Source organism: Lissotriton helveticus, chromosome 9, assembly GCF_964261635.1.
Source record: "Lissotriton helveticus chromosome 9, aLisHel1.1, whole genome shotgun sequence".
Classification (NCBI taxonomy): Eukaryota; Metazoa; Chordata; class Amphibia; order Caudata; family Salamandridae; genus Lissotriton; species Lissotriton helveticus.
Genome location: NC_136070.1, coordinates 271,843,560 through 271,863,066, shown reverse-complemented (window position 1 = coordinate 271,863,066; position 19,507 = coordinate 271,843,560). Strand labels below are relative to the sequence as shown.

At 45.6% G+C, this 19,507-nt stretch overlaps 1 protein-coding gene across 3 annotated transcripts in view; it reads left to right on the top strand.

The window, feature by feature from the left end:
- The window catches only part of VIPAS39 (VPS33B interacting protein, apical-basolateral polarity regulator, spe-39 homolog), a 303,099-nt gene that overhangs the window by 101,904 nt on the left and 181,688 nt on the right, over window positions 1–19,507 (top strand). For all 3 annotated transcript variants that reach the window (XM_078659967.1, XM_078659968.1, XM_078659969.1), the window contains exons 7-8: window positions 11,099–11,155; window positions 11,606–11,698. In XM_078659967.1, the coding sequence (XP_078516093.1) occupies window positions 11,099–11,155; window positions 11,606–11,698 (150 nt within the window). The remainder of the gene's footprint in view (window positions 1–11,098; window positions 11,156–11,605; window positions 11,699–19,507) is intronic.

The window sequence follows — 19,507 nt, the reverse complement described above, 5'->3', positions numbered from 1 at the left end:
CTGCTTGCTCCAATTTGGTGGCTATGTGCTTTTTTCTGGCTGCCTTAAGGTTCTTATGGTAGATAACGAGGGCAGCTTTTTTCGGGCTGCCTTAAGGTTCTTATGGTAGATAACGAGGGCAGCCTTGAATTTCCCTTTGTCACGGGGGTCCTTAGTGCGGCGCCAGCGGCGTTCAAGCTGTTTACATGTGCTTTTCCCTTCTCTAAGCATGGAAGAGTACCAGGGGGTCTGAGTGAGTTTGGGTGCATGAGAGGGCTGTTTGAGGGGAATAGTAAAATCAATGGTGGATTTTATTGCATCCTGTAAGGCTGTAAAACGTTTATCTACTGTATCTGCGGCTGACTCAACAGGGTGGGAAAAATGTTCATTGAAGAGGGCGGGTGAAAGTTTGTACTGTTGTCGGTGAGCCTGTCTGGTGGGGTTTTTCTTGACTGCGCGTTCAAAGGGTCCTTTGAGGTTAAAGTTAATTGTTGAGTGGTCTGACCATAAAAGAGGACTGGTGGTGTTATAGATTATATCTGGGGAGTTGGAGAAGACCAGGTCTAGAGTATGGCCTGCAGTGTGTGTCGGCGGTTTGTTAATTTTGGTCAAACCTAGGGCAGTCATTTCTGACAGGAGGGAAGCTGTTTCTGGGTCTTCGACAATCTCACTGTGGACATTGAAGTCCCCTAACAGGAGGAATTTGTTTGAGGATATGGCGTGGGGGGCGATCATGTTTATTAGAAGGGTAGGGAGGGGAGAAGTGGTCCAGGCGGGCGGTAAACCAAGGCTCCTTTCCAACTTAGCTGAGAGTGGAAGTCTAATCTGAATATAAGAATTTCTATGGTGTCATTGCAGAGTTGGTCTAGCAAGGTGGCCTTTATGGGGTCCCTATATATGATGGCAATGCCACCGCCTCTTTTGCGTGGTCTGTCTGCTTTTAGAATACGGTAGCCATCTGGGAGTGCAATGGCGATGGCTGGGGTGGAAGCTGGTTTAAGCCATGTTTCGGTAAGAAAGCCGATATCTGGGCAAGAGGAGGACAAGAGGTCTCAGATGTTAATAGCATGCTTGGGGAGGGAGCGGACATTGGCTAGACAGCAATTCCAGCTTACTTTCTTAGCGTCCGCGGAGGCAAGCGGATTTTTAGTGTAGGGGCTGTGAGGATACCATGTTGGAATGGTCTGAAATTTACAGTAAGTGCAAGCGAGGGGACCTTCCACAGCAGCAGGGAAATTGTGTCTGCAGTGTAAGGTTGCATTATGAAAGGTGGGCGAGGACGTGGGGTTCCTGAGAGGAGTTAGCTCCTGTCTGGTATACTTGTAGTTTGTCTTAGGTTTCTTGGACTCTTTTGACAATAGAGTAGTAGCGCTCCTGTCGGCGTCCTGGCGTGGACGGGTGCAGACGGGCTTGCCTTTGGCGCGCCTTTGGCGCGCCCGCTGCACGCGTCCGCTGCGCGTCTCTGCCAGGCTGTGTTTTAAACTGTGCCTCCCCCACCTCTAGCCCGGAAGTGCTGCCTGCCGAGCGCTCCATCGACAACAATCGGGGAAACCCCGTGGTGGACCGGGGAGCGCGAGGCCAGAGGGGCGTCAGAGGAGGTAAGGATGTGCAAAGTAGGCAAAAGCAAAATACAAGTTTTAAAAGGGTTTTTGAAGATTACCCAAGCGTTAAAATTACAGCGTCCTTGTCAGCGTGCATCTAATCAGCTCGCTGCCGGGCTGTGTTTTATACTGTGCCTCCCCCACCTCTAGCCCGGAAGTGCTGCCTGCCGAGCGCTCCCTCCACAACAATCGGAGAAACCCCGTGGTGGACCAGGGAGCGCGAGGCCAGAGGGGCGTCAGAGGAGGTAAGGATGTGCAAAGTAGCCAAAAGCAAAATACAAGTTTTAAAAGGTTTTTTGAAGATTACCCAAGCGTTAAAATGACAGCGTCCTTGTCAGCGTGCATCTAATCCGCTCGCTGCCGGGCTGTGTTTTATACTGTGCCTCCCCCACCTCTAGCCCGGAAGTGCTGCCTGCCGAGTGCTCCCTCCACAACAATCGGGGAAACCCCGTAGTGGACCGGGGAGCGCGAGGCCAGAGGGGCGTCAGAGGAGGTAAGAATGTGCAAAGTAGGCAAAAGCAAAGTACAAGTTTTAAAAGGGTCTTTGAAGATTACCCAAGCGTTAAAATGACAGCGTCCTTGTCAGCGTGCAGATCCAACTACGACCTGAACCTAATACTCTAGCTGTTAAGGATTGCTTTAAGTCACGTTTTTTCCTCTACACTATCTAATTTCACTCAGAATGATAGGGCGAGGGATAATGCACAGCCACACCCAGGATTGCCATAATATCCCTGTAAGTCCTAGATGCAAAAGCAGGGCCCGGTACGAGTAGAATGCAACTACTACATATGTGCTGATGAAAACTTGCAAATCTTTAATAACAGTGCCAGCATCAGCTGATCATTGTGGCCACACCTATTTGAATCTGGAGCATGAATCTACAGCAAGTAGAATGAATTTTAACGCACCATCCAAATTTAGATGACCACAATGGGCTAAATACACACAGTTGAGAGGTTTGTTTGAAACTAGGAGGAATGTCTGCGGTGGGCTTACAATGGTAGAGTTTTTAATGTGTTGGCAGATGTTGTAATTAAGGACATACTGCTATGTCTGCTTGTACAGACCATGCCACCGATTTCATTTTTGTGATAGTGAAATTGTGGCTGTACACCAGCATGGGCAGATGCTACACCCTCATGGGCAGCCATGGTTAACTCTAGCCTGCAGTCTTGGTTGTGGATCACATGATCACCCAGCCCTGGAATGATAGCAAAAGGAATATTTGGGGCACATGAGTGGTAGGAATATTTTGCTGGATATTTTTTAGATAAAGAGGTGCTGTTGTACGAAGCAGTGACGACCGCCATGTTGTCTTCATCTACCCTTGTGTGAGAATAAGTAATTGCAGCTACTGTTGCCGTCTTAGCTGCTGATTTGCCAGCCTCACCTGCCATTGAATTCCCTACAGCGTCTATTCCAACGCGCTGATGACTCAATGTGTGTATCACATGAGCCCAAAACAACTTGAGCTTGACAATATTTCGCTTTGAGTCTCTGAATGCATATAGGCACCAATGATGTATGTTTTCATTAAAGACTGGACACAATAATATGAGTCACACACTATAAGTGTGGGGAATTCAGGATCTGTATTCTCCAGTGCCAGAATTAATGCTTTTAGTTCAGCCAAATGTGCAGTGCAGTCCCCAAAGGATTGTCAGTTTTTTGAGGATGGAATTTTCTATCCATCGTGGCATCGTGTACTGCAGCGCAAGCTGCTGATTATTGGCGTTTTGTGTCTGGAGCAGGCTGGGTTAAACTATCAGTGTATATGACGTGTTTTTTTTACTGATCAAGAGGCAAAATGTTACTGGGCATGGGATATTCATGTTCATATTGGAGAAATTCTTGTGTTTGTAATGTTGGGTCAAAAACATAACATATGTCAGTAGCTGTCAGGGAAGTGGCCCATTGCATCCATCTAGGATGTAAGGCTTTTGCATTAGGAACGCTGTCCTTTGTAACAGCCTCTAAGGCTGGGACCAGGGTCACGACAATGGCTTTCAGCCAGTTGTCTTTCCTTTATGACAGTCATCTGTAGTGTAGTTAGTATTTTTTTATTGATTGCAAAACAGATTACTGTATTTGAATATAGATGCGATTCATATGCAATCGGCACTGTGTCACTTTCATTGAAATGTGCCATATGTAAAGCCATTGGCATCTGCAATTATACGGATGACCACATGTGTTTTGTTGACACAATGGCCTTCAGCCAGTTGTCTTTCCTTTATGACATCCATCCGTAGTGTAGTTAGTATTTTTCATTGATTGCAAAACGCACTTCTGTATTTGAATATAGATGCGATTCATATGCAATCGGCACTGTGTCACTTTCATTGAATGTGCCATATGTAAAGCCATTGGCATCTGCAATTATAGGGATGACCACATTTGTTTTGTTGACACGTGTGTGTAAGTATTATGATACAAGCATATCAGTCTACTGAACAGAGTATTTGTGTATGTTCTGATGTCCAATGTGTGTTGGAAAAATAAGGACTGATTAAGTCGTACAATAGTTTAATGCGTTGTGCATAATCTGGTATATATGTTTTGCCAAAATTGAAGAATCTGAACAAGGATTGCATTTTTTACTGGTGTTTGGTGGTTGTAAAAGAGCACATTTCTATCGGAAATGTGACTCCAGGCTCTTGCCCTCATTTGTTTACTCCTATACTAGGAATAGTACACTGAGGAAAGCAATCTTAATGTTTTTTTTAATTAAATGTGTAGCCTTGTTCAGCAAATTCCAATACTATGCTATCTACTCTGACTAAATGTGTATTTGTCATCCTCTGTCAGATATATTTCATCAACATAGGTCAATGCTTCTTGGTCAATATCATGTCGAATTGACATTACTTGGACAGCAAACAGTCAAGGACTGTCATTATACCCTTGAGATAATCGACAGAAACGGTGTTGTGAGCCCAGCGCTAAGAACTTTATCAAGTCCCTGTCTTCAGTCACTATGTTTTGGCAGAAAAAAACATTGGAAGTATTCAGGGTTGTTTTGTATTTTTTATGGACAATGTTGTTCATTAAAGCTGTACTGAGTGAATGTTGTATTGCAAATGTGCATGTATGACTTTATAAATGTTTATTGTCCTAATCTATACGATAGGAATGATCTTCTGGTTTCGCTACCGGAAATAAGGGATTATTCATATGCGATACGGAAGGTTCAATAATTCCCTGGTACCCAATTTGTGAGAGAATTTTTCTCACTGGAGCTTTTACTTCATGGTTAATGGTGTATTGTGGTTGCATTGTAAACTGGACTTTATGGGTATAATGTGATAAGGTGACTCCTTATCTCAGCCAACATGGTTGCGGTATAATACTGGGGCTTGTACAAGATTTGATTCTGTGGTATAAGCTTGTTTAACTTCTTCAGGAACAAGCCCTGAAAATGAAGTTAATATTACTTCCTCTCCTTGTAGGACTGGTTTTACAAATCCGGTGGCCAATCGACCTCCACTAAGATAACGTTATACCTAAATGTTAAATTTTCCCAGAATATTACCCTAATGGCTCGCTATATGTCGCCCACAATTTGTATGTTTAATTTATAAAGTCTATCAGGGTGGGAGCGCTGACGCCTTGATCTAGGGTTTCGACTTCTATAAAGTCATCAGTTATTTTTACATCGAGAAACTCCTAAATATTCTGGCAAACTATCCTGACCTCTGCCGTGCTGTCTAGAATAAGTGGCATATTTTATTGAATTTCCCGCAACCGTCTTCTTTTTAAATTGTTTTTTTTAATGCGGACGTCTGACGAGCGTTGAGTCCTTCTTCCGTTTCACATACTCTTTGAGCCTGTGCTCTGATCACCGCTCTCTTTCTGATCATTTATCCAATGAATCCTGAAAGGAACAAGTGTAACGTGTTTCAGTGTACTGATACCTATCACGATTATTACCATTATCATGGTTGGGTAATTTATAATGCTTGTCAGAGGTCTCCGGAAGCGAATATACACTCCATGATTTTTTTTTCTTGATTTTTTTGTGTGTCCCAGTGTTTCTTAAAAGACGCTGGTACTTGTTTGGCAATGTCCTTTTCGGAACTACCTCTAAACTGTGGTTTATTTGGTCTGGCACCCAATTTATCTTTACCTACAGATGTACAGGTTTCTGCATTAATTTTTGGTAACTCATGCTTTTGGTCAACTGCTACTACCTGCGCGAGGCGTTGGCGTATCTTCAGTGCTGCTGGTTCCTCTTTAATATTACTTAGTATATTTGTGGATACTTTAGCAAAATTGGCAATTAATTTTAGCCCCAAGCACAGGCCGGGACCGTGCATATTTGTTTTAGCACTTCCGGTAAGGCCGCAAGTGATGGTGTACCATATGTTATGGCACTTCATGTTTCAGCAAAAGCTATACCTCACGTGGCACAGTCGTCAAGTGTGGGAACCATTCCAAGTGGAAAGCACATGGTGGGAATTTATTTATTTATTTATTTATTTTTGGATTTGTAAGGCGCGTAGCTGCCTCGGCAACGAGGCGTCCCAGCGCTGTCAGAAACCCCAAGAACCCGGGTCGGTCAGTAAACGACAATAGATTAGACTACTTACAAGGAAAGAGCCAGGTCTTTAAGGCTTTACGAAATGCCAGATGATCCGGCAATTCTATGTTTATCTTGAGGTCCCATATGGGGCAGCACTGCTTCAAGCTGATTTGTTTTTTGTGCAATCCAGAATGGGATTCCCTCCCGTCTGGTAGGAAATTTGCCCATAATAATGTTGATAGTTACTGGGCTTATCGTAGACACAGCTAACTGTGGCTGTACAGCTTGAACAGCCCTTCCTGGGGTAGTTGTTATTGTACACATAACAAACTGTGTTAAACATCTGTTTAGTCTAACTTGACCAGTATAGACAGTGTTTAAGTCGCCTACATTTAGTGGAGCTAAATTTGTGTATGGTGTTCAGGTCGCTAGGGCCAGCCATGTAGCTCTCTCATTGCTGAGGTGACCCATTCTAATGTTTTTAATGTATGTGGTTGGGTGCCTTAGAACCAATTTTGATGTTCCTGAAATGTTCATGGTATTTCTAAGTCGTTATACGCTCTGTATAAGTTTGGTAAAGGAGCTTCATTGCAATAATGAAATGTTTGTGTGTTAGCATTTATTGTTGGAAAAGTGACCAAGGAGTAGTATACTTCAGTTTTGTGAGCTTTGTGAGTCTCAACTACGAAGGTAACATGTCCACCCCAATTTGAAGCCCATGTAATGTTAAGTGTGCTGTAACAGCAGGTCTGGAATTAGCAGGAATATTAATTTGATTCGCCATTGTGGTTTATGGAATTCAGAGAATAAATAACTACTATAGTGGGGTATCCTTTTAAAGGTTCACATTTGAACAATATATAGACAAAAATAGGTGCTTTCTATCATGCTGTGGAGAAATTATCTCTAACACCATGGAACTCTCTATATAAAAGGTGAAATAGAGTACCTTGGACACACACAAGAACTACTCAGGAGACCCGTTAAATACGTACCTGAACTAAGAGCATTGGTGGTGCCATGTTGTATGGTTCCCACTAGAAAAGTAGGATGGCGTATTAGGAAAACAGTACTTAAGAATGCAAGGACTGAGTCCATCTACACCTTCAGAGACTGTTGGCCCAACTCCTAGCTACCTCACTGTACCTTACCCAAACCCCTAAACTTCCAGGGATGAAAGATGATTTTGGCAACCTCGAACATGTCCCTCTGATCCCCACGGAAATCATGGAAACAGATTCTGCCCCTTTCGTTACTTACTCCTGCATGCTCTTGGTAGGCATTAGAAAGATACGAAGGGAGCTTTCAATACATTGATTGAAGCTATCGTATTCTTACATTGAAAGAATGAGCTGCAAGTATTAGGCAGCTAAAAGAAAGCAATGTAACTAGCATTTGAACATGGTGAAAGAATGAACAATCCAACCGCATATATTTTCCTACATAGTACTACCCCTACTCTTAGAGCAACTACGGGTATACCCTCTGTCCGATTTCTTAGGTTAGCCTGAGACCCCTTAACTGAATGACTTAATCTCGAGTGGATTGGCAATCTCTCTCTGCAGGATCAGGTTGGAAATCAGCTTTAGCAGTGTTGCATGTGGAACATAGCAGACATTCCAGGTCTGTCGTTGCTGGAGTGTCCCATTTGACCTGTACTGGGACAGGACACTGTTTATATAATACAACCACTGTGTCAGAAATACAGTTCTGATGCAATGATGTGTCTAGATGTTAGAAGCATCTCTCCTATCAGGCAATGAAAGCACTAGAATATCTCGTACTGTTCCTAGCCTTGAACAAAGAGTACCGATGATGTAGCATGAAACAAGCTGCATGTACTACGTCTACGCAGAAGAATATCACGCAAGCAAATATATAAAACCAATCTAGCTAAACAAAGTGTGCTAAAATTTATAAAATATAAAACTAAAATAGAGACCCAAAGTGGGTGCAAGAGAGATTCACTACAGTTTAAAGCAGCTAACTGTGTGTGTGAATATCAGGCCATCGAAACGTCCAAAGGTTGGTAAGTAAAATGCACAAAGAAGCACAGTGGGCTCTGAGATGCAACAAAAAAGAAGGAACCCCGAAAAGAGCACATTGGCATATCATGTTGTGGGCATTTGCATTAAAGTGGGAACGTGATCTTTTTCCTCCTGCCAGGTGTTGAGGGCAAGAAACCCAATTTCTACAGGGCTTACTCAAACTTTTATTCTTTTGAGGTAAATAAAGTGAGTACACAGCTTTTAATTTTCCTTACCCCATGCACGAGTAGCTCCACCAGTCCAGGTTATTTTGTGTGTTCTGGTACTTATAATCATGTTTATGACATTATACAGTCAGGACAAGTACGATCATGCAAAAAAGAATCTCGACTGGGTGAACTACTCAGGCTTGGAACCAGAAAGTAATTTCTATCACCACTTTTACTTCTTCCATACCTATTTTTCACTTGTTCTTTAGAAGTACTTTATGATTTCAAGAAGCTTAAAGAGCGAAATTTGCTAACCAATTGTCCTTCAAGTACAGTGAGGACAATACAAGCTGGTCTTAGTCCTTGCCGTTTGTGGTTTTACAATACAAAGCCTCATTGTTCTCAGTTTGTGAAACAAATTAATGACCATACTACAGAGCTGAAAATGCTAACATTTCTCCAATCAAAATCCAGACAAGAGTTGATTGTAGACATAATGGCACCCCCTTTTAGCAGCAGGGTTCATAGGGTGCAACAAAGGGTATATCCAAAAAGGCTTTGATTCTTTGCATCTTGGTAATAGTAATGGATTTTCCTTTGCATTGTGAGACTAAAAGTGCCATAATGCAAATAAATAATCAGATTTGATGAGCTACATATGTCTGATATGGGACAACTTGGAATCTCTGTAAGAGAAGCGTCAAAAACATTATTGTGCTCTCCTTGAGGGTTGCAAAGACCTGAACCATTGCACTTAGTTTCCTGGACACTGCACTTACAAAGGTTTATGTTTGTGAGCTGATCAAAAATATTTTGAAATTGCCTTTATTTTAAAACCTGGACTTGAATTTTACATGCCCTATTAATTCTCTATCATTGGTGCTTATTGCTCGGTTCTACAGATCTTCATTCCGAAAGGTACTCCACAGTCTGTTAAAGCCCTGTTTTTGCATTCTGGGATTTTCATGAATACTAGCCATGCCCCTGCTGCTGCCATGAAGTCTACAATGACCAATATCCCTTGCACGCAACTTTTCATGTTACTTTCCCACAGCCTAATTGCTTCTGAGCTGCTCAGGATTTGTTTGAGATTGCCTGTATGCCATACTCCTATGTGAATTTGGCAGTCACTTATAATAGCACCATCATCAGGAAGTCAGAATCTGTGTCACAGGACCTCAAGTCCAGCCGGCTTTTATTGAAGCCCAAGAGGAGTTGGCGGTGGAGAATAATAGCATCCCTGATCTTCAGAATAACACAAAATTATGTAAGAACCCCAAGCCTGGTGGGTAAACACTGTCCCTCAGAAGGGCAGGGGAGCAAAACTATTCCCCGGGCAATAACACTAAGGCTGCCAAGAATTCAGGACCAGCAGGCAAAGACTGTAGCCACCTGGGGGAGGTGGAACAAAGCACTGCAGTCCCCCAACCCCTGCAGTAACACAAAGGCTTGCAGGAACACCAAGTCTAGTATGCAAAGAATGCTTGTCCCAGCAGGGATGGGCAGAGCATCTGCATGCCCCACCCAACCCAAGCATTCCACATTAACACCAAATTTCTGGCCGAAACCTAAGCTTATGAGACAGCAAGTGCTGCCCTGGCAGGGGTAGGAATGACAACATATAAGCATAGTTCCCACCCCAGCAACAGAAAGAGGCCTCATGAGACCTTTTTCCTGACAGGCAAAGATGGTGCGAAAAGAAAAACAACAGATACCCATCCAGCATTAACACAAATGACTACCGGTACTCTAATCTCAGCAGGCAAAGACTGTGATCCCAGCAGGACTGGGAAGCAAAGCAGTGGTATGACACCCTACCCCTGTAAATGTAAATGTAAATGTGCTGGACTTGTAAAGCGCACAGCTGCCCGTAAGCGTCCCGGCGCTTGCTTAGGGAACCCGTCCTGGTATTCCCCTGTGAGAAACCCCGGCAGGGTGTCCACAAGGTGAAAGCCAGGCATCCCGCCGCGAGGGGCCGTAGTGGAGATTAAGCAAGCTATTGCCCAGAGTCGCAGAGTGTGACCCCGTGAGTTGAGTAGGCACCAGAGCGAGAATTGTCGAGTCCGTGGAATTTTGAGCCCGAGACCCGCCGAGGCGGGGAATCGAACCCTGGTCCACGGTCGATCTCAGTTTCCGGGTCTGCCGCCTCTAACCACTGAGCCACGCTTCTCCACTGCAGTAATACAATGGCCTTCCGGGATCAGATACCAACCCCTCTAGGCAAGATTTCTGCCTCCCCTCCAAGACCAGCAGGCAAATACTATAGACCCCAGTAGGTACTGGTCTGTGTCGCCTACATGTGAGTTTTTATCCAGTCAGACATTGTATGTGCTAGGTGCCTAATGTATTGTTTTGGGCAAATGCGTAACACAGTTTCAAGTGAAAGTGTGTGGCTGAATATCTGAATCTGTGTAATTTACTACCTGCACCATTCCATTCGGTGGTAAAATAAAGTATTATCATGTTAGCCCCTTGGAATCAATTTCCAAAGAGAAATAATATGTGAAACTTACTTTTTATTAGTCACACATTTCAAAATTGTGCTTTTTTACATTGAGAAAATGCAATGCTGCAGTTTTGTTAAAAGACCCTTTATACTATGTGTTTGAGGTGGGAGTGAGTGAAGAGCTTTATGGTAAGCATGACTTGCAAAAGAACTGCTTTATAGGGTTTCAATGTGAGAATCTCTGGGGCAATTGAAGTATTTCCTGTGATCCCCATTGTTTGCTGGGGTACATAGGTTGAAGCGCCTCAAAAAACCCTCTAACACTCTTGATTGAACTGTGTTACATACAGGACTACAGTGGAGACTGGAGTATGGAAGACACCATCAAGCGAATGCAGAAGGGAAAGGTAAGGGGCTTGCTTGTGGATCCAACCACACTTGTGCTTGGTCAGCTATTTCACTTTGCCAAAATGTCTCCTTCTCTGAACATCGTTCTAAATGATTAGTGCATGGGTGTATGGCTCTATCAGGCCTAACCTATGTACCACTGAGTGGCTTATTGACTTTTTCATAATGTGTATCTCTTATCAAACTGTGCCCAGTTTCCCATTCCTAGATGTATTTGTATGTTGCATGTTGGTCCATTGCTATGTTTTGCTAGGAATCTAACCATGTCTGTATTTATATCCGTTCCAACCTGTATCTGGGTACAGCTAAGGTGCTGAAATGTACCGAAGGGGAATTACCCTGCCAGAATGCCAGTTTGCAGCATTTACGTATTTTGTTCATCAACCTATTTCTTCAGACCACTCTTCGATTTGTTAGTTGTTCACTTTTGCATATTATTTCTTCTGCAGATCTACTCCTTGGAAAGATTTCGTTCTTTGACAGAGAAACTGGCGCTCCTGGATGAGGCTGTCCGATTGCATGATGGGAACGTGATTACAGCAGTGAGTAGTGAGCATAAAGTGAGAATTTGTTCTCGTCCTTAGATAATCTTCTCTGAAAGCCTCTAAGCAATGAATCAGTCCTAACCCCATGCACCAAAAGGCAGTGCAAATAGTAGCAGGAATGGGAAGTAGCACTTCTGAGTCCCTCTCTCCAATATAAAGGTTCAAGATAACCCAGTCACCCACATTGCAGCCATGTGTTCTATGTATAGTAGCCACACCCAGTCCTTGTATTGAAGCCCAAGTCGGAACTCCTGCAGCACTTTGAACAGAAAGTGTCCTCATTCCGTACAATCAAATGCTTTTTCAGTATCTACAGACAGAATGACAAGGGACTTCACAGCACTGTCCACCCATTGCTAAAAAGCTCACACAAATTTGATCTGAATACTCCGGATGTAGCAGGGAGGTACTTATCAGGAAGAGCTTTCGCCAGAATTTTAGCCTTGATCTGAATAGATTTAGGACGCTATGATGAATGCTCTGTGAGCATTTTACCCTCTTTGTCTATAAACACTGAAGGCCCTCAGACACCATTCCAACCCTTCTTTATCTTTGTAGAAGTTAAGCAACTAATTTTCAACTATGCCACTCTCAATAATAGCCAGCAATAAGCCAATCTAACACAATATTATCTAAAACCAAATAAATAAGTAATGGGTGGAATGCTTGAATTATTCTCTGCCACTGACAATTGCTAAGGCTGCATTTCAGTCCTTCATTTGTTGACTGCCTTATGCAAATCAGTACTGACCCAGCTCCTATTGGGAGCTGTCCAGCTTGAACTGGTAGGTCTCGTCCAGATGAAAACACAAGCAATTCCAGAGCTGTTTCAGCGTAATTGGACTTCATCAGTGAGGGTTGGTCCTTAGTTAGCATAGGACTCATCTGTGCATGCCAGTTGTACTTAAGGCATCTAACTTTGGAAGAAAAAGTGATGGGTGGAATGCTTGGCTAAATCTTAGCCACTGGTAATTTCTAGGGCCACATTCCAGTCCATTGCTGGAAAAGTCTGACGTAGCTGATGTCTGTCTGCCTATTGAAAAGTAAACATTTGCCTAGTTTGTAATATCACTTGCCCCAGTATTGGAACTTTCATAGATTCCCATGCTTTGTATCATTCCCCGTCGTCGGAATGGGAGCCTCGGTAGTATAAAAAACCATAGAAACAAAAGAGAAACCTAGGCCTAGGCCTCATCTCATTTTGTATCCTATCACCCTCTTTTTGTAAAAAGAGACCAAACTTTTGCCAGGACCAATCAGAGCAGCCTCACCCTCTAGAACCTTCCTGAGAGAGCTCAGAGCCTCAGATTTTTCTACCGCACGTTGTGCTAGGGAGTCTCCACTGAGCTCTGCTCAGTTTTCACTACTTTCTGGTTATTTCTTCAAGTTTTCTTCTAAAATTCGACATGTCTGACAAGGAGAAGAAGGCCTTATTCAGGCCCTGTGCCTCTTGTGGGAAAAAACGTCTGTTTGTGGAAGATAAGCATGAGAATTGTATTTATTGCTTATATCCGGACCACAAGGCCACAGAGTCCAAGATCTGCAGAACCTTCTCGAACAAGACTCTTCGTGACAGAGAAGGGCGGCTTTTGACCTGGCTTCAGAAGATGAAGACTCGTAAAGAGGTGATCTCTTCAGATGAGGAGGATTCCACATCTTTTGCTTCCTCTCACAGATCAAGGAAGAGGGGTAGGTCTCCCCCTGGTGCTTCTACATCTGAGCCCCCTCTTCAAGCCTCTCACAAGATCTCTGACAGGTCTGAGAGGGCTGGTCCCCTTCAATCTCCTCACAGAAGTGAAAAGGAGGGACAGGCTGCTGGAGTGGTTACAGCCTTAAAGGACAAAAAGGAGGGTCCTCTCCCTTCTCCTCCGCCCAAAAAGAGCAAATCCAGTGACAAGCACTCTTCTGTCACTTCGGGATCTGGGCAGGAGAAAAAACAGCGTCAGTCGACGACGAAAACACCAGGTACGTCGACGACAGTTGCTTCTGTTAAAGTTCCCGCTGTTTCTGTTGTGCCGTCGACGGGCTCGTCGGCGGCAGCTGTCTCCACGACGACGACTTCGTCGACGTTCAAGGTCCCGGGTTCGTCGACGCTGACGACTTCCACGTCGACGACGACAGGCAAGCTACTGTCGACGGCCGCGACGACGACGCAAACTACGTCGACGCCGACGACAACTTCAACGTCGACGATAATGGTGATGACGATGAGTTCGTCTACGAGACCGTCGACGATGGTTCCATCGACGACGAGAATTGGGTCGACGAAGGCTATGGTACCGTCGACGATTCCATTGACAGCTTCGTCGACGATGGCTGCTCCGACGAAGACGGCACCGTCGACGAGATCATCGACGGGTCAAAAGATGCATTTTCCGATTCAGAAAATGAAAATAACGCCGGAGATGACTTCTCCGCGACGAGTTTCTTCACATCCACAGACAATGCTGCTGGATGATGAATCTGAGGAGGATGAGATTGAGGATGATGACAATTATGGGCCTGCCTATAGTCCCTCGGACTTGAATGTAAAGACGCAAGAGACGGACACGGAGGTGTATTACGAGCAGGCAGGTGGCCAACAGTTGCATCCATATGTGCGGGAAGAGCGTCACACTCCAGTTTTGGGACAGGGCATGGTGGCCATGCCTTCCTCGCTCATCTCTGATTTACAAATGATGCTTCAGGATTATCGTAAAAGGTTTCCGTCGGAACCTCCTGGACGATCCGCACATTCTCCACCTCGAATACAGCCGCAAGTGCAGCCGACTATTAGTCTCCCAGTGGTATCCTCCTCACCTCCACCAGTGACACCTTTGGTGCGGGTCCGCACACCAGATCCCGAACCAGTTCAGGTGGCCCATCAGGATACTTCTTCGGATGAGGAGATCATGCAGATGGATCCCTTGATTGATCCGTTGCAAGACCCAGACTTGGATCAGGGTGACAGTGGGCCACAAGATCCGGACGCCGCTGGTCGTGACACGTCCATCTCCCCTCCAGTGGATATAGGGGGTTTTCATCACCTGATGGAACGGGCAGCGAAAAGGTTTGGATTGCCTGTTACGAGGGAGGAATCGGAATGCTTCCTTTATGACTTTAAGGAACAATACCGGAGATCTGTCAAGTCTATTCCCATCATTGAGCATGTATGGGAGGAAGGTATGAAGATCATGCAGAGTCCGGCCACGGTTATTCCAGTTCTCCCCAGGCTGGAAAAGAAGTATAAAGCTCCGGAAGGCAGTCCTGCTTGCCTTCTTGGTCAGCCAAAGCCTGATTCAGTTATCTCTCAGGCAGCCCAGAGCAAGTCGAAGAATCCGTCCACACCTTTGACCACACCTCTGGATAAGGACGGCAGACGTCTGGATAATGTTGGAAAGCGGTTTTCATCCATGGCCAGCTTGCTGGTTAGAGCGGCAAATGCTCTTGCCATCTTAGGCCGTTACGACCGCCAAATGTGGGCTATTACCAGAGCCAACTAAGGAGGAGGCCATGAGAGTGCTTATAGAAGGGGAAAAGTCTTCTGCAGAAGTTATCGACTGTGCAATGGACATTGCTTCCACGGCGTTTCGAGCCTTAGCAGGCTCCGCAGTGCTACGGCGCCAGGGCTGGTTAAGGGCCACCTGGTTTCGTCAGGAGGTCCAAAACAGGATCCTGGATCTCCCATTTGATGGGGAGATGCTGTTCGGGAAGCATGTGGACGATGCCCTACAGAATATAAAGAAGGACACGGACACAGCAAAGTCCTTGGGGTCACTCACCTACCGCAAGGTCCCCTTTCGGGGCGCACGAGGTAAAGGATTTGCGTCTTACAGAGGAAACCAACAGAGATATTCCTCGCAGCCGTCCCAGTCCTATAAACCCCAGTACTCGAATCAGCGACAGGTGCAATCGGCGTCTTTCTCTCGCCATCCTCCGCGGGGCCGTCAGAACCGTCAAGGCCGTGACAACACCAAACGGCAATAGCGGCCTCCCGGCTCTACCTACTGTTCCTCCCCTCCCAATCACATCAGTGGGGGGCAGGATATCCCTTTGTCTGGACAGCTGGAAGTCTATAACATCGGACCAGTGGGTCCTCAATATTGTAGAGAGTGGCCATACATTGGAGTTCCAAGACCTTCCTCCAACAAGGGCTCCGGGCGCCATCCGCACAGGACATCTGTGATTACTCCATCTAGAAGCCCATCAATTGTTCCTCAAGGGAGCGATAGAACCGGTACCTCTCTCTCAGAGGGGCCGGGGATTCTATTCCAGGTTCTTCCTCGTGCGGAAGACGGCAGAAACTTGGCGTCCCATTCTAGACCTTCGAGAGCTCAACACCTATCTCGTCAAGCTCTCGTTCAGGATGGTCACTCTACAGGAAATTCTTCCTCTCTTGAATCCAGGCGACTACGTGGCGTCGCTGCATTTAGAAGATGCGTATTTCCATATTCCGATACACCCAGCTCACAGACAATACCTACGCTTTACAGTGGGAAAGAGCCATTTCCAGTTCAAGGTGCTTCCGTTCGGCCTTCGGTCGGCACCAAGAGTGTTCACCAAGGTGTTGGCACCAGTAGCAGCTTTTCTTCGAAGACAATCTCTAGAAGTTTTCCCTTACTTGGACGACTGGCTCGTCAAGGCACCATCTTTCCAGGAAACTTCTCACGCAGTTTCAACTTGCATCCATTTGTTCCGTTGCCTGGGCCTTCAGTTGAACAAACGCAAGTCAGTCCTGCTGCCCTCCAGAGCGGCCAGATTCCTGGGGGCCATTTTGGACACCACGCAATGTACGGCTCGTCCCTCGGAGGAACGACAACAAAAGTTGATGGTCTCAGCTCGACTACTGTGCCACAAGAAATGCTTGTCAGTCCGCCAATACAAATCCCTTCTCGGGTCGATGTCATCCTGCATACCATTGGTACCGCATTGCAGGCTGCGAATGCGTCCTCTGCAGGAAGAACTAGACAAGCAATGGCGCCAAGCAGAGGGGTCATTCAACAACAAAGTGGTGGTAACATCAGCAATGAGAAAGGCGAGCGAATGGTGGCTTCTAAAGGACTATATCGCCCAAGGTCTAACGTTCAGGAGTTCACCTTCACCCATGATCATGACCACAGATGCCTCGTTGGAGGGCTGGGGTGCAGTTCTCCGAGAGCTTCAAGTCAGTGGCCACTGGAGTCCAGGACAGCGCCAGTGCCATATCAATTTCCTGGAGTTGACGGCCATTCGGTTGGCCTTACAAGCTTTTCTTCCCAGAGTTCGCAACCATTCCGTGCTGGTCCGGACGGACAATACGACGGCCATGCACTACGTCAACCAACAAGGAGGTACCAAATCGCAAACTCTGTCCACAGAAGCTCAACGGATCTGGGATTTTGCGATTCTACACAACATCACTCTGAGAGCCGAACACCTAGCGGGCACTCTCAATGTCAGGACGGATGCCTTGAGTCGACAGACAGCAGTGACTCACGAGTGGGAGTTGAATCAAGCCATTCTGGACAGGGTGTTCTTGATTTGGGGGACACAGTCCATCGACCTCTTTGCCTCTCAGGAGAACGCCAAATGCCGGTTTTACGCAAGCAAAGTTATCCATCAGGGGTCCCTGGGGAACGCTCTTTCGATGGCTTGGTACAGCGCATTCTTTTACGCTTTTCCTCCAATTCCCCTCATTCCTCGAGTTCTCAGGAAAATGAAGGCAGAGCCCTGCAAGATGATTCTAATTGCTCCAGCATGGCCCAGACAATTCTGGTACACAGAGCTTCTGAGGCTCTCCCGAGCTCCTCCAATTCAGTTACAACCCATTCCGTCCCTGTTGTCAAGGAGTCAGGGGCAGGTTTACCATCCGGATCCGCAATCGCTCCACTTGACGGCGTGGCTCCTGAACACAGAGAGTTCAGTCATCTAACACTCTCTCAGGAATGCAGAGAGGTCTTGGCTCAGGCCCGAGCACCTAGTACCAATAAGACTTGCACGGCTAAATGGAAAAGATTCTGCTTGTGGTGTCAACGTCAAGGTATCCATCCTTACACTTCCCAACCTCATCAATTGTTGCCATATTTACTATCTCTGACTAAGTCTGGCTTGGCACATTCATCGGTAAAGGTACATCTGGCGGCCATATCAAGGTTTCGACGCAGTTCTTCAGGTCCTTCCTTATGGTCCTCCAGGGTTGTTAAACAATTCTTGAAGGGCTTATTCCGGATGTTTCCACCAGTTCGTCCTCCTCCACCAGTGTGGCAGCTCAACCTTGTCTTGGCGCAACTCATGAAGGCTCCGTTTGAGCCTGTGCACAAAGCAGACTTAAAGTTCCTGTCTTGGAAACTAGCCCTCCTCTTGGCTCTAACATCAGCGAGAAGAGTGAGTGAGCTTCAAGCACTCTCCATAGTGCATCCGTTCCTGCAATTTAAAGGAGAGGGTCTTATTCTTCGGACCAATCCCAAATTTATACCGAAGGTGCCATCTGAGTTCCACTTGAATGAACCCTTGATTCTGAAATCTTTTTTTCCGCACCCTTCTACACCGGCGGAACGCACTCTACATTCTTTGGACGTGCAGAGATGCTTAAAATTTTACTTGGAGCGCACACATCCCTTTCGAAAGTCAACTCAGTTGTTTGTGTCCTACAACGCACCACGGAAGGGGTTGCCTTTGGCAAAAAGTGGCATTTCCCGCTGGATCTCCAGTGCGATTCAATTCTGTCATCAGGAAGCGGGCAAGCCACTGGACAGAAAAGTCCGTGCACATTCCACAAGGTCTGTAGCATCGTCGGTGGCTCTCTTTTCGGGAGTTGCCATTAAGGACATATGCAGGGCAGCAACGTGGAGCTGTACTCATACCTTCACGAAGCACTACTGCCTGGAATCGGCAGGGTGAGACGACGCGGCTGTTGGTCAGGCAGTCCTGCGAAATCTTTTTCCTTGAGAGGTGAGCTTTTCCCTACGATCCCTCCATCATGGTGAGCACATTTTGTTTGTTTTGCTATGCTATATGTATTGCTTATATGGTTATGTGATGCCATGTCTTTACAAAATGTGTTCTTGGTAATTTACTGCTAGCTACTCTGATACAAAGCATGGTAATCTATGAAAGTTCCAATACTGGGGCAAGAAAACAAGTTACTTGCCTGTAACTTTGGTTCCCCAGTATTGGTAACTTTCATAGATTCCCATGCGCCCACCCTCCTCCCCAGGGAAAGCTCAGTCTTTTACAGAGTTAGTGGCGGTTTGCACAACGGCTACGAAAATCTGAGGCTCTGAGCTCTCTCAGGAAGGTTCTAGAGGGTGAGGCTGCTCTGATTGGTCCTGGCAAAAGTTTGGTCTCTTTTTACAAAAAGAGGGTGATAGGATACAAAATGAGATGAGGCATAGGCCTAGGTTTCTCTTTTGTTTCTATGGTTTTTTATACTACCGAGGCTCCCATTCCGACGACGGGGAATGATACAAAGCATGGGAATCTATGAAAGTTACCAATACTGGGGAACCAAAGTTACAGGTAAGTAACTTGTTTTCTTATTTGATAGTACACCCTAATTCAAATGGCAGACTTTATGACTGTGAAACACATTTGCACATCTGATTCCTGATTATTTCCTTAGCAAAGCTGTAATATATAATCTTGCCACTCCTTCAAGTTTCAACTTTTTCTGGCACTTGCAGCACTGGACATAACTTTCCTTAACTATCTTGGCTGTCTTTCTTTCAATGCTTCATGGGGGGGAGCTGTAACTCTCACACCTCATGGTGATGAACCTGTTAAATTTGCCAGATGCAAAGGACTAAAGATGTATCTATGGTTTCACATCAACTTTTACTTTGTCGCCCC